The 24,826-nt window shown below is 45.6% G+C and overlaps 2 protein-coding genes across 5 annotated transcripts in view; both read right to left on the reverse strand.

The window, feature by feature from the left end:
• akap7 (A-kinase anchoring protein 7) overlaps window positions 1-17,654 on the reverse strand; it is a 30,874-nt gene extending 13,220 nt beyond the window's left edge. The window contains exons 1-9 of the mRNA XM_076048384.1: window positions 17,028-17,654; window positions 16,145-16,391; window positions 15,791-15,940; window positions 15,542-15,696; window positions 15,064-15,200; window positions 13,738-13,898; window positions 11,306-11,418; window positions 10,812-10,858; window positions 10,437-10,537 (exon numbers count right to left, since the gene is read on the reverse strand). Of these exons, the coding sequence (XP_075904499.1) occupies window positions 10,437-10,537; window positions 10,812-10,858; window positions 11,306-11,418; window positions 13,738-13,898; window positions 15,064-15,200; window positions 15,542-15,696; window positions 15,791-15,940; window positions 16,145-16,391; window positions 17,028-17,180 (1,264 nt within the window). The 5' untranslated portion in view covers window positions 17,181-17,654. The remainder of the gene's footprint in view (window positions 1-10,436; window positions 10,538-10,811; window positions 10,859-11,305; window positions 11,419-13,737; window positions 13,899-15,063; window positions 15,201-15,541; window positions 15,697-15,790; window positions 15,941-16,144; window positions 16,392-17,027) is intronic.
• Window positions 17,655-17,779: 125 nt separating this feature from the next.
• On the reverse strand, window positions 17,780-21,569 carry LOC142903000 (uncharacterized). 4 transcript variants are annotated; one of them, XM_076048387.1, is made up of 7 exons: window positions 21,349-21,569; window positions 21,130-21,192; window positions 20,780-20,898; window positions 20,425-20,653; window positions 19,582-19,665; window positions 18,570-18,761; window positions 17,780-18,371 (listed from the first exon to the last, which is right to left on the reverse strand). In XM_076048387.1, exons 2-7 carry the CDS (start codon window positions 21,182-21,184, stop codon window positions 18,028-18,030), a joined length of 1,023 nt encoding a protein of 340 aa, XP_075904502.1. In that variant the 5' UTR covers window positions 21,185-21,192; window positions 21,349-21,569; the 3' UTR covers window positions 17,780-18,027. The 4 variants fall into 4 exon arrangements, with proteins under 4 accessions (XP_075904502.1, XP_075904501.1, XP_075904504.1 ...); XM_076048386.1 differs by having other exon boundaries at window positions 20,425-20,656; window positions 21,299-21,569; XM_076048389.1 differs by having other exon boundaries at window positions 20,443-20,656; window positions 21,349-21,568.
• Between the last annotated feature and the right edge of the window lie 3,257 nt (window positions 21,570-24,826).

The following is a 24,826-nucleotide window of genomic DNA, read 5'->3' on the forward strand; positions in this document are numbered from 1 at the left end:
TTTCCCCTCATTAGTTGTCATCCCCTGCATCCCTCTCTCTCCCCTCACGCCCTCCATCTCCCTCTGTGCTCAGAAGTAGGGCACAGTGGCTCGACTGTTTATAGCGCTGCAGCTGCAAGCCAGGGGAGAGAGAGAGAGAGAGAGAGAGAGAGAGAGAGAGTGGGGGGTGAGGGTCGAGCAATGGGGGGAACCATACTGGAGGGTGGTGGAGAATCAGCAGCCAGACAAGAGTGCACACGTGTGTGCGTGTGTGTGTGTACATACAGACGGGCAGCTTTAACTATTCCTTCTTTAGCACCGTTATGCTACAAGAGGACACACTAGCAAGGTTGCCATTTCAGCCGGTGCTAAAGTCCGCCTTTTATGACACGTCACCAGCATCCCACATAAAGCAGAAACGCCAGGCCCCGAACCGCCGCAGCCTTTTATTACCTCCCATCCCTGTTTAATCATTGATCCAAAGGTGGATCAGCGGCAGCTGCTGCTGCACTCGCGCCCCCGTCGTTCACCTCGCCCGTTAATTTAAAGAGGATAAAAAGAAAAAATGAGTCACACAGTTTAAGCCTCCTTGTTTGCCTCGTGTCTGAGTGCTGGTTTTTAAGGGGGGTGGGGGGGGAGCTAGAAACTCAACTTGACATATGTGTACTTTTTATTTCTCATCACATCCCAAACCAAATAAAACCGCAGCAGCTGCCGGCATTCTTACCCAAATGCCAATTTAAATTGTTCCATCCTATACAAAGATGCAATTGGATTGATTTTTATTTCCGCCCCCATTTCATAAATCAGACTGAGCAGCAGCGTCAATAAAATCTGCATCACTCCCACCACCGACTAGCATAACAACCTGTACCGTCTGCCTGCGGCATCTGCGGAACTGATTCCACTCATCATCTGCAATCAAACCACAATTTGCACGTGTAATTACCTTTCAAGGGCCTTTTTCATCCTCGAGGTGCTCACGAAGTAGACTGTAGCAAATCTGTGTGTCTCTTTTTTTTTTTTTTTTAACCTGTATTACTTTATTCTAACCAAACAACCTTAGTCTGTCTCCAGGTGGCATTATTTAAAGGTTTAAAGGTTAGATGTATGACGTGAAATTCACTTTAGCAGAGTTTTCAACAGTAGCAGCTGTTGTCAAACTTCCAAGTAATGAGAGCGTTTCAGCTAAATGAAGTGCGTTGTGATGTCACAAAGGGCCTCCCGCGTTCTGAGCTCTCCCTCTAAGCTGCCTTGTTTTTGGTTGCAGTTGGAGATGTTGAGATATAAGGCTAATCTAAGCTGCACGGTCATGTGGGACGAGTGCAGTAGCACGAGTGAAGCTGTTCCATAGTTAGTTCGAAGAAAGCTTCTCACTGTTTTTTTGCCATGTGGATTTTAGACAGAATATTGTAGTACTACAACTGGTGTGAACTCAGTAGTAGTACTGTCTAGAAGTTAGGTGAGCGTGGTGGGACACTTCTTCTGACCTGCAGGGAAGCGTCTAGAGAATTTGGATGTATATGTATTTTTTGTTGGCTAATGCATCTTATTGTGTGCGCTCAAATGAATTGCTGGTTTGAAGGGGAGTTGTAGGCGGCGTAGGTTGTGGCTCGTTTTGCAAATAAGACACGTTTCTGCACTCGCTCGTGAGCACTGCAGGAAATCATTGCATCAACTTGAATGCAAGTGAAAACAAATTTTTGCTTTGATTTTATCTAGTTTGTTTCCTCTAAAAGTGGGGTCGACAGCAATGCAAAAGTAAGGACGACGATGCTTCAACAAGGACTTTAACCAACCCCCCCAACCAAAAAAAACCCCACAAAGATATGAATGATTTATGGTTCCAAACGAATATCCAGATTTGGAATTCGGGGAAAGGAACGACCTCGGAAAGTGGGTTGAACGACTTGAAGACGAGGGAGGGACGACTTCTAAGCTGCAGCTTAGTTGTAAAAGCATCCCCGGGAGGGAGCGCCTAGCGAAGGAGCCTCGTCGGCCCCCGTCAACACAACAGCCATCTCATCCGAGGGGGGCTCGTAAATCAAACGCACCCGTTAAACAATGGGGTTGGTTCTCCAGCGGGAGGACAGGTCTTACGGAGCCACGGCGGGAGGCTGCGCCCGCAGACTCTCCTGCACGCGCTCCGTCCCCCCCCCCCCTTCTGCAGGTCTGCATGAATGCAGGCGGCTGACAAAAAAAGTGACGCGCGCGCATGCACGCGCACACACCTACACACACGCACGCACACCGACCGGTGTCTCCCTGTAAAGACGCCAGCGGCGAGCAGATCGCCGTGATTAGTTTGCCCAATCGGCCACTTACCGATTTTCTCCTCCGCCTGCGAGAACGGGAAGCAGCACAGTTGACCCATGGCGCCTCCCCCGCTGTCACCCCCTCTTCCTCTTGTGGCGCCCCTCCCTCCCCGCCCTTCAGACGGGGCAGCGAGAGTCCGTCTTCTCTACCTTTTCTCCAACCCCCCCCGTCCACGTCGCGGTCCCTCCCCCCCCTTCTTCCTTCCCCTTCGAATCGCAAAAAAACAGACTCGGCGATGCAGACCGGACAACAAAAACACCCCCCCAAAAAATTACATACATGCACACATTCAGCAGACTCCCCCTTCCCTTCCCTTCGTCCCCCCCAGTCCACGCTGACCGAGCAAGTCGGCTGCCGACGGCAACAGAAATGAGCGAGCGGTTCCTTGCTCTTGCTCTACATTGCACTGACACACAGAGGAGGAGTATCTCAGAGAGAGAGAGAGAGAGAGGGAGAGAGAGAGAGAGAGGGAGGGGGAGAGAGGGGGGGGGATAGAGGGGCGAAGGAGAGAATGGAACGGCACTGAGTGGATGTGACAAATACACTGAGGGTGTGTGTGTGGGAGTGGGAGGGGCTGGGGGGGCAGCGGAGGCGAAGCATGTTTAAAGTGCGTGTGTCTGGAGAAAAAAAAAGTGCTGTTTGAATAGCGTATAGCCACGGAAGGGACGCATAAAGACTGGTGAGGTGTGTGTGTGTGTGTGTGTGGCGGGAGGAGAGAGTGTTGCATGAATAAACCTAATAGGAAGAGACAGCAAATCTGCCCCAAGTGTGTGTGTGTGTGTGTGTGTGTGTGTGTGTGTGTGGACAGGGAGGGGGAGGAGAGATGTGGCTCCGCCCCCTCCCTTACACACCAGAACCGGAATGATGGTGTCTGAATGAATAGGAAGAGCAGCCGCACACAACACTGCATTATTTATGAAAACATAAGCCCAGCAGTGTCTCCCGGGGGGGGGGGTCGTAGAAATGGGATGCGCTCAAAAAATAATAATAACACAGTATGTTGGGGGAGGGCACTAGCTGTGTTTCTGTTACACCTAGAATTGCGCAAAACCTAAATATCACGATAAAGAAAACTGGTAATAGAAACACAGAAACTTGGGAAAACCTCTCAAATATCGCTAAATGGTTTTGACGCTCTCATGAGGTGGTTTTTCAGACGTATCCATATAGAGGAATATCGCAAAAGTGTCGATTCCAGTGACGGTCGCTAATTCGTGAGACCACCGATACGGCTCTTTATAAACAATCGCGTCATGGGAGGGTGCAATCGGTTCCAGGAGGGGGGGCGAGGGGGTCACTTAAAAACTCGTCGTCGGGCCGGAAACACAGCGAAATGCGTGGAGACACCACCTGTGGTTAAAATAAAGGACCGCCAGCTACATCACGTGGGTTGTAATAAGGGTGAGAATGTTGCTGCTGATGTTTTCACGCTGAGGTCTTAACCTTCTGAAGTAGCACCTGAGTTAAAAAAAAGAAAAGAAAAAAAGGCAAAGCAAAAAATCTTCTGTGCTAGAACTGCAAATCAAAACTGAAATCGCCTCAACAGCTTTTTCTGCTCCCAGCTGGCCGCGTGCGTCCTTTTAGCGCTGATTGAAAGCTACAGGGCCGCCGAGGAAAAGGGGAAGGAAGTGTTTTGCTTAATACGCCGTTCAATTTGTGAAAACGAGCCATGGCGCGGCCTTAACACGTCTGCAAACACACTTTTTTTTTTTTAGTTGAAGCAATTACGCCGTAATTACCACCCAAAGACACTTTCCACGGCCCCAAATTTCTACCCACATCAGTCGGGACGTGCGCGGGGCACGAGGCGGCTGATTGAGTGGAGCTCGGTTTAAGCCAAACCACTGAGTTTGTGGTTGACATCGATTTTTCTCCGAGCATTGATTTTGCTGAAAAGCCACAAAATCACAGAGGCTTCACAAACACATGCGCGCGCGCTCAACCAGCTGGATGTTGCAACCCATTTGAGTAAAAAGATCTACAATAGGTATCAGGACAATTGAATGCACATAAATGTTTTTTTTTTTTACGTCACTGAAAGCCATTTTGCACATAAATGTTGTTTTGCTGTGCGCATTGTTGTCTTGCTGCGCCGTACTCTTGTGTGTGTTTGTGTCAGCCAATTTCATTCTTTTCTCATGTAAATGCCAACTGGAATGATGATGATGATGATGATGATGATGATGATGATGATGATGATGATGATGATCGCGCTCCTATTGAGTAAGAATAGCAGTAATTGGTTTTGATTTAGTACTCAGACGTCACAGTGCGGTTGTCTTCATGACTGCTTTATTAAACTGGGTTTGGACAGTGCTGCATGTAAATTTAAAAATCTCATTTTCAGATTTTTATTTTTCACTCTGGACTTGGGGCCTTGTGTGATTAATCATCCCCCCCCACAAAAAAAAAAAAAAACCTCTATCGAGCTCCAGAAAACAAATGACTGCAGCGAACACAGTCCCAATAACTACTTAATACATATTAAACATTTTTTTGAAAGAAAAATAAACCAAGATGTTTCTCTATTAAAATAGGCCAATAAAAATGTGCAATGTCACGTTTATTAATGCTACAACTTCACTTTGCAACAGAAAACATTGCTCAAGAATCTTCCGGAAACGGTAGCTGTGCAGCAGGATGAAGCACCAGAAGAAACGAGGCGAGGTACATTTGTGCCTTTCAATCACCAGACCTCCGTCTGAGCCACCTGGTCGTTCCCCTCTTCAACGTCTGCTGATGAACTCCTCTCCAACACATAATCTCCAACCAGTTTCCGGGAATGCTTTTGTCGCGGCTCCACGCGCTCCCACTCCTGGGAGGAGAAGCTGTCTCGGCTCGGCGAGGGGGGGGGGGATTAGGTTGAGGGAAGGGCTGAGGGCCGCGCACTTACATCATCAAAAACTACACAGCAGCTGGTTTAAAGTAGCTTCTTCCCATCTCTTGCAGCTTCGCGAGTCGTGAACAGCTAACGCGGAGGCCCAGGAGAGAATGCGACAAGCATTTAAAAACACATTCACGGCGCCGACGTTGTTTAACTCAAGGTCAGCCCGTGGTGCCTCACGCCTCAGTCACAAGGCAGCCTGCGCACATGATCAGTGGAATGACGACAATAGCTGCACACAGCTGATAACAGTGAGGAGAGGGGTTTCGAGCCCGCTGCCCTTCCTGTTTGCCATATCTCCACTGTAATATTGGTCACGGACGTGCAAACGTGCACGGGTTGCGGTTCAGGGGGACGAAGGAGAGAGACGCGTTCGCCCGCGCCCACGTCTGCCAAAGAATGTTCCACTTGTGTGCGACACGCCTGACATTTTCGCATCTCTGATCTGATGGTTTTAACAGGTAATAGCTGCAGGCTGTCATTATAGATGAGACCAGTGCCTGGTCATTCCACTTAACACCAATTCCAATTGGAACACCAATAAAAGAATAGTCCAAACGTTCACCTCAGACCTCCGATTCGCTTTTCAGTGACCGGTTCAACCTCGTCCAGCGGTGCAGCAACTGTAGCTGGCCAAGTTACATGGACGAATACAAAAAAAACATCTTTGTGCGTCTTGTTGGTCATTACGCGCAGAAAACCTCGGGGGACACGTCTCCCTTTCTGAACACTAATCCGAGCCCGCTCCATCTGTCACCGGGCTCTATTATTCCCCTCCATTTCTCCCCATAAGGTCGTCTGAGTCGGTCTCCGCTTGACCTTCCCTCTTAATATCAAACCTGAATTTGCTCGACTGTTTACTGTCACCTTCGCTCACACTCAATTTTCTCCCACCGTCCACCCGGCCGGTCCAATCACCTCCCCTCATCCCTGGCTATCCCTTTGATACTGACCGTCTCCTCTCCTCTTTGTTTACTGCTCGCTTGTTTCTTCCCTTTCGGTCACCTGCGGCCCCTCCGTCCTCCCAGTCCGACTTTCATTAGCTGTGACTTCCATACCGTCTCCTCCCCACTTTTTGTTTCATGTGATTTATACCCATATTACCAGCCTAAATGGCAGACGACATATTTAAGTGTGTGATCTATACGTACGGTAGGAGATATTATTAGATTTCCTCTAAACTCAAGTCAGTGTATCTTGGGCTACCAAGACACTCAATATCACTGGTGACCCATGTGAGGCGATATATTCCAAGGAGTAAACTTAACCTGATATACTATAATTGAATATTCTGGATATCTTCGTCACCAACTGATGAATAAAGCTAATCTTAGCACATTTTAGCCGGTTTTGACATTCAAGAGATGTCGCATATATTCTTTGATTCCTGATTTCCGGTTCCGGATTGGTCAATAATCAATACCAACTTTATGGAACCGATTTTGCTTCTGTCGAACCCCGTCGCCCCTTTGTGTCGAGGGAAGAACAAGGAGGCCATTTCAAATGGCGTCTTTGAGGGACCACGTGCTTCTCCTGCAAACACGTAACCAGAATGCGCGTAAACGATCATTTGTTCTGACCGCGACGTCGACAGCGGGACGGCACATTCGAACGGCGGCATCCGCCATCTGCAAATGTCATGTCATTTGCCATTCAAGGCCGACAGCTGGCTGGTTTAAGCCAGTGTCAATGACGGGATGACACACGAGTGAAGCCGAAATGTCACAAAACGCCTTTGCACCGGATAATCTCTACTTTAAAAAGCAGGAGAGTGTGGCAGGAACTGGAGTCCTTCCTCATCCTCGAGTGCTGAGGATGCAAAAAGATAAAAGGTTGCAGAGAAGAAAAGCTGGAGTTCTTTAGAAGGCAGTTGAATACAAAGACTAATTGCAGCAAATGCAAAAAAGTGCAGTTGTAATGCCCCTCGGGCCTTTGCATTGATTCCCTAAAGGTTTATTGACACACTGTAGAGCCCAGTTGGATAAATTTCTCTCCAGAAGCCTTTAATGAGCTCCGCCCCTCCTTGACGACTGCTTTCAGCGACAGAGGGTAACGGTAATGAAATTCCCGGCGAAGCTGTTTGAGGAGATTAAAACTGCATTCACAGCGTCGTTCATTGGCAGTTTTGTGTGTGAGGAGAGCGGAGGGAGCACAAATTGGGTTATTCAGGCAGCGTCGGCAGCTGGAACAATCAAGGTGCTCTTATCAATCTTTGATGGATTCAGCTGTTCGCTACATTATTCATGTTCAACAAGTCTCCTCTTCGGGAAAAAGTGACTCTTTTTTTGGGGGGGGGCGGTTTCGACTCCCGTGAGCGCGGCGCTTCCATCGTTTCTGGTTGCGAGGGGTCACCTGCTTTTAAAATCCTCTCTACGGCACGGGTGCAGTGTCTGTTGATTGTCTCATTGTTGCAAAACACTGTTATTCAGAGCCTTTTAAAAAACCTTCCCGATGCCGCCACCAGCGACAACGTCGATCGTCCTCGGGGAGCGATTCTGAGGTCACGCAATTACACAGAGCTTGAGTATATTAAAAGGCCGTGAATGGGCTTCGGTTCGAGATGGATCTGAGTGGCACTTCAGTCAAAGAAACGTCCCCGCAATGAATCAGCGAATCAGGCCCGGTGCTTTTAGGAGACGAGGAGAGAAAGACAGAGTTCCGAGTGGGAGGAAAAGTGAGTTTCGGAGAGTGTGTGGACAAAATTTGGAGCAAAAAATATTGATTGGAAGGTGCTTTTTTAAAGAATACCAAAATAAGACACTTCACCGTGTATTCACCATGAACAAAGTATTGAATGTAGCGATATTCATGCAAAATGAAAAGACTAGATTCGCTGTGAAAGGCAAGGCTGTGCTGACCTCATCCTGGATAAATACCAAAAGGTCACAGAGCAACGGAGCACCGCCGTCCGTTCCCGTGCGCAACGCCGCGTCGTGCCATTTATGATCCCCGCTGTGTTTGGAGCCGATCGTCTTTATGTGTGCACTTTACTGTTTGTGTGCACATTTGAGCGCACGGCTGTGGGTGACGGTGTATTGTTGTAAATGCCGAGAGGTCGTGACAGGAGCCGCATGCAAGCAAGAGCACTGACTCAACCTCCCGGCTCCCAGATAACAGCCGTTTTCAGATGATTATCGCTCAGCCCAGACGGCAGCTTGTTGTCTGCAGACAGATGACCGCCATATGATCCCATGATACATCCTATAGGCCTTTCTCTGTACTAAGTAAACTGAGGGGTGCAGAGTCACGTCGGGGGGGGGGGGGGGGGGGGGGGGGCGAAACACCGGGCGGGAGGGGGACGGGGCACCCGGGGGAACTAATGTTTTCACGTCGGAACTTTTTCCACGGCGGAACAATTAACAAAAAGTGTTCAGTAGGTTGTAGCTAAGAAAAACGCTGCTCAGGTACACAGGATGGGCAGATATTTGACAGGGACGAAAAGAAGAATTCAGGAGTCCGGCGGTGGCCCGTGGTCTTTGTTGTTGGCCACTTTTGACCGTAGAATCGTTCCGCGAGTAGCTGCGGAACGATGGTGTCGTTCACGCCAGACTTGAAGCGGGGTGCACCTCCGCGGCCATCGTTTCGGCGTCTGCTCTATTTTCTTTCTAATGCGCGAGCGAAAAAGCCAGAGGGCAGAGGTTCAGGATTTGATGTCACAAAGAGTGATTCGCTAAAGTTGTTTATTTGTACAATAAATGGGCGGGGGCATGAAAAAATTTTCTTCCTCCAAGGTGGGGCGTGACAGAGAAAGTTTGAGAACCACTGACTTTGTGCAATAAAAAAAAACGGGAAGAAAGGCTAGAGGAAACGGAACATTTAGCCCTCTGTTTACAGCCGGCAGCTTTAAGCTTCCTGCTAAACTTCGACATTTTTGGTTGAACAGTTTATCATGAAAGCACTCATACAGTTGTATCTATTTGCATCATTTGTTACATTTCCTGATACAGGGGGTTTGGTCTCAAACCTCAAATAATGCATGGCAGCGTTAAACGGCACCAATCGGCACGCCTGCCTCCGCTGACAGCAGCTTGGACTCTTGTGACTTGATTTTGCAAAGATTTGCTGCATTTTCTCACTCTTTATCCTCCCTCCGTTTCCGCAATCTGAATAAACATATTATTGTGACAACGGAGCTGCAAACAGAGGCTTTTCTGTCGATGACAAGCGAGGGCGCGCGCGTCCCGCCGCTCCGTCACTCACTCCCACGCCGCACACTGTCGCTCTTTGTCTCACACGTGCATCCAGCAAAACGCTGCGCGAGAGTCGAGTTTAACACAGACCCACCACGCAAACATGCAAACACACACAAGGAGGTACACTAATTAGCGCGGATACTCGGAGCACATGTGAGGGAATGCATTACCCTTATTTTGTATAGTAATAATGCCTTTGTTTGGGTTGCAGGGTTTTGCGTGGGTCTCCTCTGTTCTTTTGATTTAATATTCCAGCCTGGCGTACGTCATAACAAGCCAGAGATAACAAACAGAACAGAACCACGTCAAGCCTCAAACAAAAACCCCGTTCGCATCAGCACGTCGGGGCTCCGAGCCTTTAATTACCGCAGGCAGCATTTGACTGGAAGCCCAGCTGATAAACACGGGCAAACTAGCAGTTCGCAGCCGGTGTCCTTTCAAGGCATTATGCATGACAGATGTTGATGTTGAAATCACGTCCAGAGAGTTTGACACGGTTCTGGGAAAACACTCTGGCAGAGCAATCTATTCTGGCTTCAGATGTAACAAAAAAAAAAAAGTTGAAACATTTGAATAAGACTAGTTGGTGTATTTTGCAGAAGGAGCTGGTAAATCTGCTGTTAGTCTTCGTGCATGCAACATTTTGAAAAAAAAAAAAAAAATGGCATGTCAAAAGATTTGAAAGAATCAAACGACAATGGAAAACTTGTTTGATGTAGCGCAGACATCAAAAGGAAGAAACCATGCAGCCACATCAAAAACAGAAATGAGTACGTGTGGCCGTGCGGACTTTTCCACTAAAAATAACTTTTCAAAGATGCTAAAAGATATCAAAACAAATTCCCAACATATTTTAGGTCAACAGGTCGGAAAAACTCGAAACATCAGCCAGAAACTGAATTATGGGGCAATAAAAAAAATCCCCCAAAACACAGGGAAAAGAAATGGATTTCAAACTTTGGAAACGGCAACTATTTATGTTTACCGATAAGTGAGCAAAGCGCGCCCTCTGGTGGCTCACCGGCGCAAAACAACAATTAGCCAGGCGTTTGTGCGTTACTCACCCAGTTGTAGTGAGGTCTCCGTGTGGTAGTATCCGTTCTGCTGCTTCTTCTTCAGCATGGAACAGAGGTCCAGTCGCTCCACGCTCTGCTCGCCAAAGACCCTGAGCGCGTTGCCGCAGAAACAACACGGTTCTGTCAGAGCCCGAAACTCTATAGTACCGTACCTGCATGCTTTCCTTACACCCTGGACTGCAGAGTAACAACATTTCAATGCTCTGTATATGTCACATATGTTGTAGGATTGACAATAAAGCCACCCTGAACCTTGAATTTTTAACCGTTTTTTTAAGAAGAAACTGTACAAAGATTACTCCGTAATCGCTTTGGTTCATCGTAGTCACACTTTTAAATGCGAGGAAAAATAGAGGCGCCTACCTGTTGGTGTAGTTTGAGTAGAGAGCCGGATCCACTCGCTTTAGACCCTGCGGAAGCAGAAACATCAAATCCATCAGGTTTTTGCAGCACGTACGCCGGGTGCAGGACGGGGACGCCGTCTGGCAGGCGCCAGGCTGGAAGAAGTGAGAGATGCTCCGCTTCCTGCTTATCTGTGTCCCCCTTTGGAACTTTCACCCCGACACTCGCATGTCCTCACGCATCACACCCACACACAGTCACACAGTGTTCTGGAACGCTTTCCAATTTCCTAGACGATTTATGTGTGTGTATTTATTCCGAAACTGAACAATTCCACAGGATAAAATATAGCATTAACACTAGAGATATGTTGTTTTTTTTTTTTCCATGTTGGTATTTTGATTTAATTGCCACTTGTGAAGTATGTGAGTTGGTGCTTTTTTATTATAATTTATTATTATTAGTTGTTTTTATGTTTTTACATTTTTGGGTTAGTTGACCTTTTTCAAACCCACCTGATTCCGCAGCTTGGACGCTCTGGAGAGCTTCATGATGGTGAGGTGGGGTTTGAACCCGCGGCTGTCTGCTCGCGCCAGACCCTTCTCCACAAAACGGCTCTGTAGCAGCTCTGCAACACACACACACACACGGTCAAAGAACAGCACAGTTCAGACAAAGAGCTGTTGTTTTAACAAGACTGAACCAGGTGACTGTGAGCTGACACACTGAGGTCATGGGATGGGCTTCGCGCCAGCGGGGAATCCGGTGATGTACACGAGTGAAGGCGTCGCAACTTCTTGTTTTCTTTCGTTTTTTTGTTTTTTAAAGGGCCGATTCCTTTTACAACGCGAAGCTCAGGGTGGAGGTCAGACGACGGTCGATAAATGAGCAGACAGACGATATGCAAGGGAGAGACGAGCGGACTCAGAGCGGCGAGGCTTTCTTTTCTTTTAAAAAAGGAAGCCGCGGAGGTATTTTTAGAAGTGGACCTCTGCATGGACGGAAAGATTAGTAGAGAATCAATAACGGCGGTGAGGGCAGCAGGAGAGAGGAGGGAAGAGGGGAGGGTTCCTGTCGGGTCCTTGTTTTGCCTTTTTCACAACGACGGGACCTCTGCCACTTGTTTCTCTTTCACTTAGCTCGCCCCGACGCGTATGATTCATGTCTAATGTACGTGCGCACATGATGCGAGGTTGCTGGGCCCGGCGGAGTTCGCATGTTCTCGATGCGTCTGCGTGGATCCTCTGCGGGAATATACCTGTACTCAATTGCACAGCTCCCTGGCAACTCTTGAATACTGAGTCATTCTCCACGTGGTTGTTTGTCCACCCTGTGACTCTGAGTGCAGGACAGGCCGCCATAGGAAGTGGATGTATATTAGCAGAAATGAAGATTTCAGCAGTAAAGAGAGCTGACTTGGCCTTTGTGACCTTTTCATAGGAGATATTGACCAATGAAGTTCATTTATTCCTTAATACCATAATTTATTATTATGGTGTTGTAGTCAACCAATGTGTGTTGATATTTAAAATAATTATAATAATAATTTTATCTGGTCGTCTCTTTGCCGACTATGTATTTGCCCGTCGCGAAAAGATGACACCAGACTTAGAGACTGTTCTACTGCACCTGCACATAACAATAAAAAGCTAACTAGTGGAAACCCTTTGACCAATGTCACACAACACGTCTGGCTGGGGGTGTGGGACAAACTCATCACTACGTCCCGATCAGGACCTTCACGTTATTCCAGTTAACAGCCACAGAAACGCGTCACATCAAAAAGAAATCTCCTGTCTCGCAGCTGCACCGTTTGCATTTTCCAACGGCTTAATAAAAGCAGCTCTCTCGGCACCGGCGGCATCCCGAATGCATCCAAACACGCTGCGCTAATACTGTACGTACAGACAATTTAAATATCCCTGCGTTTACCAAACGGCAGCAATTTCCCTCGGAGCTTAACGACGCCAAGGTTTCATCCAGATCACATAATATATTCAGTGTATTATGTGTGAGAGGCCCCTGCCCCTCCCCAGCATGTTGATGTGCCACCGGGCCACATTAAGCATGTAAGAGCTCATTTGCAGTGTGCACGCCCGTGTGTTGATGCTGCGAGAGCAATGGAGCGGCAATCCTCTTAGAAATGTTGGCTTAATGTCGTGGCCCAAAGCACGGCGCAAGAAAAACATGCCAACAAAACGTGCACACGCACGCACAGAGATGCAAATGGTGCCGGCGTGTCGAATGCAACAACAACAAAAAAACCATTCTGTTAAAAGCAACCAGCCAGAGCAGTAAACAAAGTGGGAAAATGAGGGAAAATCCTGAGTCATTTGTCAAGAATCCACGAGACGGTTTTAAAAAAATGAAGAAAAAAAGATGTGGTTCCGCATCTTCCATCCAACAGCAGAGCTGAGTGAAAATCAGAACTCCATTCAAGTTCAACACACTTCATATAGAGTGGAGCATATAATTTAACATGACTGCCGGGCTTCAATGGTTGCCTTCAGACCACTTCTCTGCAATTCTACCCTCTATTTTGCATTTATAGATTTCCAACCCTGTAATCTGCATCCCGGTCGGCTCGTTGGCATAAATTGAGCTCAGACCTGCATCCAGCGACTCAATGTGAGAGTTTGGTTTCCGGCGCTTATCATCACATCTCCCCTAACGGTGTCTAATCTTTGACCCCCAACGTTAACTAAACATCCCATCCGCTCCGTTGCCTCGTCATTGTCAATATACAGCGCAATCCTGACTGGCTGCATCGATCCTGAATTCACTCTGAAGTTTACGAGACCCCTGAGGGGAATGCAAAAATGATGGGACCGATGTAAGTGCTGGTAAAATTTGATCATAAATAAATCACAGGAAAAAACAGAGAAAGAAAGCAAACTAACAGAAACATGCTGAGTAAATAGAGAGGATGAAGCCGAGGGGGACTGACCTGCCAGACTCTCCAGGGTGTGCGTGTGCTGTCCAGCGGCCAGGCTGACAAACACCACCTCCTTCCTGAAATGATCAATCCCTGAGAAGGGCAGCACCAGGTCCCGCCCTCGCAGCAGCCCGGCCACTGACGGCTCGAGCTGAGCCAGCACGCCGGACGCGCTGACAGGAAACATAAATATACACGCACGCGCGCACACACACACACACACACACACACAAGCACACCACTTAATCCCTGCTCTCCCTCCTCCTCTCATTGCATAATCTAGCGATTAGACACAATCGTCAGCTTGACGTTGATGAAGCATCAGGGTTGTGGAAAAAAAAAGAAGGAAAAAACACGCTTGACATCATCTCTACATTACTGCACAAACTTCCACTACCGCCTCTCTCGTTAACGTCAGAGCCATGATCTGTTTTGAATTTTCACTCTGAAAAACTGCCGTTGTTTCCCACCTGCGCTACTCAAACTTAGCAGTTTCTTTCGTTTAAGATGCAGAATGAAATGTGATTTGTGCTGTAAATATTCAGCTCACTCCTGCTGAGAGGCTGGTCACCCCTCTTGAAACCGCATTATCAGTGTACAGTGACTTAAAAGAAAAGAAAAGGTCCAATTGTAAGAAGCTGTAGGTTTCCGCAGGGATGAACAGTATTAATATTCAAGGTTTCCCTGCAGGGAAACAGAATCTGATTCAAATCAGATTCCTTCTCAAATCCGATTTTTAGGGCTGACTGTCCACACTGTTTTAAGCAGGTGTCCAAATGGGATCTGGCTCTGTTCAGACTGGGCCACATTATTGACCCATCTGACAGGTTGCTGTAGCAACGATGTCGGGGTGGAGACTTCGTCCAGCGTGTGACATCATATCGTTGCGACAGCAGCACTTGTTGCGATACATGTCCTGGAGCTTGGCTTGAATGGCGCTATCTCCCCACACACTGATGAGGCAGTAAGTTTCCTCCTGGTGTTTTCTACTTCTTCTGTCTGCTCCATTACGTTCCAGCTCCGCACATGGAATGGCGCTCTCTGGAGTAGAGTGACGTCACAGACAGTCAAAACCAATCGGTGTGTTTGGAGCTGTTCACACTGAGACGCATCTGTCCAAATTCCATTTGAAACTGCCTCCCGAAGGTGATTTCAATCCATTTTGCAAAAATCGGACTTCATGTGATTTGTGACTGTTCAGACTACAAAAGAGCCATCCGGTTTCAATCTGGATGGGCTAAAATTGGATTTTGGATGGCAGTCTGAACGCGGCTTTAATGACTTGTGCATGATGTCAAGCGTATGTATTGAGTTACGCATGTGTTTGTGTCCACCCACAGATCAACTTGCTCTTGACTGGCGAGGTAGGTGACCAGCAGAGTGATGTGGAGACTCGGGACCGGAATCATGGCTTTGGCCAATCGGGGCTCCTGCTGAAGCACCACCTCTTGGACCTCGACGACGGCTGAACTGATCTACAAGACGAGTGTCAACGTGTAGGTTCGTAAATTAATTGACTACCGATTAGAATCATGATTATTAAACTTTTAGTTTTCTCAAAATGTATTTTTGTTCCCATATAAACAAGAGACTGACCACAATCTTTTTAGAATGAAAATACAGCGATCTAGCAATGATAGTATGTCGATGAAAAAGCAAAAGCACGTGTTCACCAAATGTACACATACATGTAAACTGGTGTTAGTTTTGTATTTTTAATTTAGCACCTATTACTAAGTTGAACTGCGTATGAAAAAAGATCTTTGATCAAACGCACAGAAACCACTTCCCAACCAAAAGCACTGGAATTCTCCACCTGTGGATTAGTGATGGGGATGGAGATGAAGTAGTTGGGTCTTTGGTTCTCATTCTTTTTTTTCTTCTTCCCCTCTGCGTCCTCCTCGCTGTCCACCCGTCCCCCACCGTCGCGCTTTCTCTTTCTCTTCTTTTGGTTTGATTCTGGCGTTGGAACTGCAGAGAAGAACAAGTAAGCACATATGGAATAAAGCTCTGTAGTGGTATGATAGTTGTCAAAGAATGGATGTGATGTGATGAAAGCACGCACATCCAAGCTCTTTCCATGTGGTGGGACTTGTTACACAGAAAGGGAGCTCAGACATGAAGTTATCCTGTGGATCAGCCGAGTGGAGCCTCTTCTTTGTCACTTTTCTCTTGTCCCTTCTCATTTTCCTCTTCGTCTTCTTTTCACTTGATTCTTTTGGAGCGGTCAAAGAAAGAAGAGTTGACATTCAGGAAAATAATCACATTTACGAACAAAAATGGACGACTGCAGGCACAGGTAAAAAAACAAACAAAAAAAAGATAATTTGAATCAAAGCTACAATAAGTTCATAATAATACATTCAATAATCATAATGATTATTGATCGGCGTTAAACAAGGCATTCGGTTGTCCTCACCCGATACTACGGAGGGGTCTGTCTTGACGTCACCTTGCCGGACCTCCATAGTGACTTTGCTCTCCTGCTCAGGGTTCAGCAGCATCACCTCCTTCTCTGTCACATCCTTTGCCCGACCTTCACCGCCACGGTCGTTATCGTCATCGTCGTCGTCCTCGTCGTCATCGCGGGCACAATCGAAAGCGCGCGCGGTGGCCTCCGCCGCGGACGACACGCCGGCCGCTTGCATGTCACACAGCGACTGAGCCTGAGACAAGGGAGGGCCGATGCGATCACTCTGATCCAGGGGTCACCAACCTTTTAGAACCCGAGAGCTACTTCAAGGGTCCTGAGTCATATGAAGGGCAACTAGTTTGCTCCACTCTACCATAATAACAAACTTTTGCAGTTACAAAATATTTTGCAAGCTAAGGCATAAGAAAAGAAAAAAACAGTGGTTGCGTTTGACAGCAGGAAGTAGAAACGTAATGTGCAGAAAACGAGACCTTCTCAACTTCGAAAACATACACGTCTGTTACTTTATCTTTTTATAAAACTTAAGTAATTAGTAATTGATTACTTATCAAACAAAGTAGTTGAAGAAGTATAGATTTTTTTTATTTATTTTTTTTTTAAGTAATCAGTAGTTGGATTACTTTTATGGAGTAATCCCAACCACACTGGTTCTCAATAATTATCAACAATGACTTAAGAAGTTTGGATAAAATTAAATTTTCGACGCACGTCAACAAGTTGTGCTATTTTTCAAACAGGCCTGCGGGCTACTCATGTGGTCCTTGGGGGGGCTACTTGGTGCCCGCTTGCATCACGTTGGTGACCCCTGCTCTGATCACTCTGTACAAGCAGCGAAGTCGCGTCTCGTCCTCATCAGCCGCTGCATTACCATCAATCGGCACCGGTGCGCAGGTGGCGTGAAGGCACTGCCGTCGGAAGGAGTCGATGCAGGACGCAGCCTCCGGACCGGGACGCTGGCAGCGGTAAACGCTCTCTGTGAAGCAACGAGCTTGAAGCAGGTCCGAGTCGAGGCAAGGCGCATGACACGCAGACACGTGCGGCATCAATATGAGCGTTCCTTGCCTTGCACGGACTGCGCGCTAGCACGCAGCGAAGCGCCAGGCTCTGGACGCCGTGAAGAACGGTTCAGCAGGTCTTCCAGATAGAATTCACTTGGAGCTTGAAGCGATCGTCCCCAGTCTCCCCACTCACCCACCCACTCTCCTGTATCCAACACCTGTTGAACTCAGTCAGACACGGACACGCTGCAGAATCTCAGTCCGGGCTAGTTAGCCTTTAGCCGCATCTAACGGAGTCGTCAGTTCGCGAAACCAGATGGATCATCGTTGTGTGGGCACAATTGCGTGGATTGTTGAGACCACCAAGTTTGTTGCAGACGTCGCAAAAAAAAAAAAAAAAAAAAAAGTAACCCATAAATATTTGACAGGAACCGCTGCTGTATCTGTGTGCCCGAGAACTACCTTTTCTGTTTGTAAACAAGGTTGTACTTCCGGTATTTTTTCTGGAGCGGAAAAGACTTTCCGAAATAAAAGGATCATTAATTAAATGCCTATCGATTATTATATTTTATAGTAATTAGACGTTATTTATTGGGGCGGGAGAGAAAGAAAAGAAAACGTGTGAATGAACAAATGAATCCAGTTTATTTTTCGTTACTCAAACATCAATTGAAAGCACATCATTTAAAACACAAAGTCAAAGCACTTCATTATTAATTAAACATTCCACTGCCTTGCATTTCTGATTAACACATCACATTCCTGTTTAAAAAAGTTCTGTACTATTGAACTATTAAAAATCTAAGTTCTGTTGTGTGAAGTGTTTGGTAGAATGTCTTCTGTTTCCATTTGTTTTGTTTGGTAATGAACCTAAAAAATTTTTGGGAGTTGGAATTGGAAAAAGCTTTTTCTAGAGTCATCACAAGCAGACTGATTAAACTGAGAGTCATCCTCAGAACGTTGATTTAATTGAGGGTTTCCACATGACCCTGGTGTTTCACCACTAATCTTAGTGTAATAGTCCTGTAATTTGTGCTCAATGCGTTTAATGGCATCATCATTTTGGTCACATTTAAGTAATCCAGATTTTGTCTCATGATAGAAAACATGGACAAACAACTTAATATTAGGATAATCAGACCATGTCCTTTGACCTGCTACGCAACGCGGCTCGTGAGTGTGATTCATCAAGACCAGAATGATGGGTTTATCATCTGTGGACACCAAAGAAGGAATATAAGCATCATTAAATGGCATGGGAGGAATGTTGTAATGATTTGAAGTTAAATATTAAGATTTAAATAAAACATTTTATTACACTGTGACAAAAATTATGAAAATAAATAGATCTATTACGGATAGATACTATTAATGTTAAAAAAAAAAAAAATGTGCATAATAATATTCTTCACCTTTAACTTCACTCATAGCAGCCGTAACATCCGCACCAATCCGTGAAGAAATGGGGCAGAAGAGGATTGTGATGTTGTGATCCTTCTTGCTTTCTTGAAAGATGACCTCAGAAAGGCTTCTCTTCATTTTGTTCATCAGCTCATCATGTGCACCAAAGGTTTTCCCACTGACAATTGTCTGGTATACCAACACTGTGAAGGCAGAGTGACAAAATTTGTTTGAATCTGTTTGAACAGATTGTTAAATAAGAATGACAAACACACACACACACACACACACACACACACACACACACACACACACACACACACACACACACACACACACACGTATATATTTATATACAGTATATATATGTGTAAATATATATATACATGTATTATGCTGGCATAAGGCTTGGTGAATAGTTTAGCGAAACACATGTCCCCTTTTTCCATCTGCCAGAAAGAAAGTGCTTTCACAGAAGTGCCGTTATACTATAACAGACATCTCATTTTACTTACACATTATAAGTGTCTCCAAATTCAAAATACAGCCATATTCTTAATAAAGCTTAATTGTCCTTTCTCTGAATGTTCATTTATATCTCTGCATATTGTTGCAGAGGTTTACAACAAAGTCTAGCTAAGCGAGTGAAGGAGACAAAGTCTGAGCTATCGCAGATGAAGATTTAATCTTCAAGAGGGTCAACAGCAGTGGTTGCAACAGTATTCGCGCTAGAATGCTCAATGCACACAAGGATGCACAAAGTTCTTATACCAGTGAATATACATGAGAATATAATGAGTAGATACATATGTATGTATCTGGAGTGTCTCTTCCTTTCCCAATGTGAGATCAGAGGATGCTGCAAGAGGATGAATCCCTCTCAAGGATTTAACACCTCTTCCCATGGGAGAAAAAGACATGAGACACTTACTAGGTACCAGGCCAAAACATAGAAAATCACTTGGCCTGTCGAAGAACATTGTAAAACACAACAAGATGTGTGATATTTTTGTTGGTTCCTACCTTGGACAATCTTCTTTTTTGATGGTGGTTGTGTGTATGAATGGTCACGATTACTGCGGCTCCTAGAGGGCCTGTCCCCTTCAACTTGTATAGAGAAAAATGCAAATTACAAAATGTTGCACGACGGGAGTTAGATATAACAGGAATAAAACAAAAATCTTCAAAAGAGACAAATGTGAAGTAGCTTCGCTGGCCACGAGTAAAAGTGAAAGTGCCACCGCACTCTGCCTGCGTTATCGTGACATAAGGGAGCATTTGGCGTGGTCAACGGTGGCAGCCTTATAATACATCGATGGTGGCAACAAGCTTTTCACGCTGCAGGAACGACATGTCGGCGACGGTTTTGAGTCGATGCCGAGATCAGCATGCACGACTCACTAAAAAGAGCTGGCTCTTTTGGCTACAGAGCAGCTCCTTAGACGTTGCTTACATTATTTTATTACCAAATTATGTGCTAAAATGAATGACTAATGTTCATGATATCAAAAAATATTAAATGTGCATTATCTATACCCTCAACATGGAATGCATTGCTGTAAAATAATGTAAAAAGAACACATCAACTAAACATCACAACAAGATACAAAGTCTTGCAAAACCAACAAAAAGACTTGCACTGTTGCCATTGTTCAAGTGCAAGTTCACAGAGGGAAACCTGAAAGTTTCTTAAAAGAGACAAAAATGAGAAACAAGATGAGCAATAATTTTTTCAAATGCAATATGCAGACACACACATGCACACCAACATATTCAAACATACAGGTACCTGTAGAAACAGTTCTATTGTACTGCTGTTTTTGTAGCAGCAGAGGATGGATGGATGTAGTTTTTGTTGGTTCCTACCGTGGACATTCTTCTTACCTATTTGAAGTGATGTTCCTGATGGCTCACTATGAACGCATTTCCTGGACTTTTCCTGTTCAATATACTGAACTACAGTGTCAAGTGATTTCTGCACATTGTGAAGTTGCTTTTTCATCTCATTCTGGTTCATCACGACATGTTCAAAACGTTCATTCATCTCCTTCAGGAGCAGGAGCATCTCGTTGTTAGACGCAGTCCTTTCAACCTCCTTCTAGAACACAGATAGTGGTTGTTTGTTTTTACAATACAGTTCACTGGAGTCACAAACTGCAGTGACAGGTCTTCATCTGTTTAAACATGTAAGGAGTCAACACTCTTTAACAAGTTGGTTCACCTTTGAAGAAATTACTTTACAGATGGCCGGCCTCAGTTCGACATGCTCTGGTCCGGCAAACAGCCCGTCCCGTTCTTCAGGAGTCAGTGACGCGATCTCGCTGTCAGAGTACTTAGTAGCTGCATTTACAGGTGTTGCGGTGGCGACAGAAAACACAACAAAAATGAAGTCAGCAGTGATATGAGAAAGTATTCAAACTATGTTGTGTGTGCTAACGCTGCACTGTGGAAAAAGACGTCGTTGCAAATCCAAGACTGCGTGTTCTACATGTTGTAAGCCTGTAAACCGTTTAAGTGCTCTTATCGAAGTTAATTTACAACCGTGTCAGTAATGAGACGGTTCCTTCCTACCTAAAACTCTGCCTGCTTCGAGGTCGATACACTTTATTTCGTCCACCAGCGACATGACTTCACCTGAAACACAAAACAGTCAGAACAAACAAACACATAAAATGCTAACTTCGACGAATATCATCTGCTTTTATACAAAAACAAACAAACGAGCAAACAGATATCCTACAAGGCTGCCAACGAAGACAAGGTGTTCGAAGACGTAGAGAGCCAATCAACCTTTAAAACCCTCGGGTCGAACTTCCGGTTAACGCCCTCAGTCGCGCAGCTGCTTTGCGCACAAAACTGCTCACGACAGGAGTTAGATTTAACAGGAATAAAACAAAAATATTGAAAAGAGCCTAACGTGAAGTAGCTTCGCTGACTGCGAGTAGAAGTAAAAGTGAAAGTGGCGCCGCAGACTTTCGGTTTCGTCATCGTGACGTCAGGGGACGTTCGTCGCGGTCATTGGGGCAACGAGCTGTTTACGCCGCAGGAACGAATCGTCGGCGACGGCTTCGAGTCGCACGCACGACTCCGATTTATTGTTGCTTACATTGTTTTATTACTATATTATGTGCTAAAATGAATGACTAATGTTCCCAATCAGGAGCCAGCTCTCTTCATTCCCTTCACAGTTGGTACAGAAAACGGGGTGCATGCATTTCCACTTTCCCTCTCAAGAATAAATTCATCATCAGAAGTTTAAGAGAGCAACCTCCTGGCTATAAGAGCAAGCCATTCACCGGGAAGACATGAATAAAATTAAAACATGAAATAAAAATAAACCAGTGACTACTTAGTTTTGTAGCTGTGTCAGGCAACTTTTCATCCAGTTTCAATCTTCCTGACTTAATGAGCTGGATTTGAACTTAGGGTTCGCTTTGCAGGATGAACCCAAGTATTGTTTGCAGATTGTCTTTGAAACAATCGGTCTGCTTATGTGCAGTTATTTCTCTGCAGGCCTTTGTCAGTTTGAAAATGAAAAAAAAAAAAAAAAAAAACTTTTGAAGAGCCAGCAACTATCTGTTTCATCCTGATTTATTTTGGCAGATTCTGTGCAGTTGCTGGAGGCAAAGACTTGTCTGAAGTTTTTTTTTTCCTTTTACCACTGTCTGCCTTATTTTGAAGGGCTCCTGGAATACTGTCTTCATAGTCCCTGTCACACAGGACGGCACAGTGAACCAGGCAGTGTTTCTGGATGTCTGTGATGTTGTGTAGAGTCGCACACTCTGCTGGTGGCGCTAAAAATGTGTGACCACCTACTTCTAATTGGGGGAGGGGGCGGGGGTGAGAGATCTCTTTGATCTTTGATTTTTTTATTTATTTTTTTAATCTCCTTTTAACGGCGAAAGGACAGCAAATATTAATCATGCCGACCGGGAGGATTAAAGATTTGTTCACCCGTGCTCTGAAGCAGTCAGAGCTGCTAACAGGCAGTGGCAAACTTCAACCAGAAGATGGTAATCAAGTATCAGCGGCCTGCTATTTTGACTCAGCAGAGGCATGAATCTTAATGGAGTAGGTAAAGTGGATGATTTGGCCTCCAGCCAAAATCTGACATCGCGTCAGCACTGCAGTGCAGTTCGGATGTAGGCAACAGTTCATGCCATAGAAGGCCTCGGTCTTGTTAGGCTCATTTAATTAATATTGAGGGCAAATGTGGTTGTGTCTGAGTAAGGTTTGATTTGTTAAAAAAAAAAAAAAAAAGCGAACAAAAAAAACACTTTGGGGTCAATATTTTTAATAAATGTCTTTCAGTTTACATCACCGGTTCAATTTAAGTGACTTGTAATAGCACAAAACATGGAAACAAAGAGACATGGAGTAGATCAATCTTGATCGCAAGTCATATCTTTGTTGATTATTCAGTATCTTTTTTATTTATTTATTTTCACATCACATTTCTGACTTGATGATAGATGACTGCCCTGGATTCTCTTCTTGGGGAAACAAAATACTCAAAAAAGAAATTCAATGTAAACTTAACCTCAGGACAGTAGGACCAAGCTGACAGGTTTAATCATGATATTTTCCTGTTTTCAAATCCAAAAGAATGGCCACACTGAAAACATTTATTAAATAACCAAAACTGCAGTGACACTTCTAATAATAATAATAATAATAATAATAATGATGATAAAAACAATCTTGCAGACATTTCAGTTATCTACTTATTGCCACTCCCATGTGAGTCATGATCTCACCCAGTGGTCAAAATTCTGGCTCCGTCACAGGGGTGGAAGGGAAGTCAAGTGGCGTCACGGCGCTGTAAATTGTGAATGACAATCACTGAAATCCCACAGAATCCTTCTAGCTGGACCTGCAACTTTGCGGGACAGCAGGCGACCTTCACGACGAGGAACGGGGGAAGAGAAGGGCCTGGGATCCGTGCAGGCGTGCGAGATACAGGCGGTGTGAAATGAAAGGCGAGCTGTTGCTGTGAGAACAGAGAGCCGTCGATGCCGCAGCGCGACTGTCTCCCTGCCAGGACTCCGATCCTGCCCTCGCGCGCCTCAATTATCACAAAATGGGATTTTCCTCTCATCGGAGCATGGGCAAAAATGTTCAATTAAAAAGCCGCGGCTCTGTCGACACAAATGCATACACAGGCGTGCGCGCACGTGCACGCACAGCCTTGCTCACAGTCACAGACGTTGCCCCCCAGTTATTACGCGTTCATAAATCAAAAGCTTGTGACGGGAATTAATCTAAAACGATGGTGAGTGTAAGTCACCGGATGCAAATATGACAGCTTTATTAGAAAATGAGATTGCTTGAATTTGTCTGAATTAATGTGACACTTCTTTTGATTAAGCACCCCCACACACACACTTACACGCACGCACGCACACACACACACACACACACACACACACACACCACCCCTCACCCGCTGAGCTGAAGGCTTGAGGGTGGGGTGAACGTCAGCAGTTAAGGGCAGCCCTATAATTGCTTTTTGACGTCGAGATTTGCGATTTTTTGCAACATGCAGCATCTCCTCCTCCACCCTCGTGCCTCCTCCCCACCTGTTGATTCGTGACGGGAGACCAGCCACTGATGGAATCCACTGAGATCCAAAGTCCAACTAGAGATGCTGTCTGTCGGAGGTTGCCTGCCAACCTGCTGGAGTTGAAATTTGTGCGACTCGGTTGCTATGTGATTTTGCAACTAAGGCAGCTCGCACTTGGATTATATAGAAAGAGGCGCTTTCAGAATAAAAGGCTGGTTGTGGTGAAAGGGATTTTTAAGATTCCTTCAGCAAAAGCCACAGCTACTCGGCGAAACATCAGTCAAATGCTTTTCATCCTATGGTGTGAGCCTAGTTTTCACACCAGCTCGCTCTACGATACTGGTTTCCTTTCTCACCCACCCACACACGCACGCACCACATTTCTCGGATCAGGTAGTAAGAACCATCTTATTTATTTCATTTTTTTCCCCGCCTTTGATCAAAGCCAGTACTGTGAGACTTTGGAGATGTCGAGTTTAACGGCCTCTGCCTGAGCTGCCAGGGTGCAGTTTTGTGCCTCGTACGGAAAAAAAACAACCGTCCGCGCCCCAGGCATCGCTGAGAGTCATAAAATGAGAAGATCAGAGAGGTGAGGAAAAACAAACGCAATGAAAAGATGAGACATTTCAGAAATGATGGGGTTTTGCATGTCAAATTAAAGCGATAGGCCTTGACGGGGGAAAAAACTGGATGTTGACCGACGAT

This window comes from Nelusetta ayraudi, unplaced genomic scaffold (genome assembly GCF_046127955.1).
Source record: "Nelusetta ayraudi isolate G7.1 ecotype Tasmania unplaced genomic scaffold, CSIRO-AGI_Nayr_v1 ptg000100l, whole genome shotgun sequence".
In the NCBI taxonomy this organism is placed as follows: domain Eukaryota; kingdom Metazoa; phylum Chordata; class Actinopteri; order Tetraodontiformes; family Monacanthidae; genus Nelusetta; species Nelusetta ayraudi.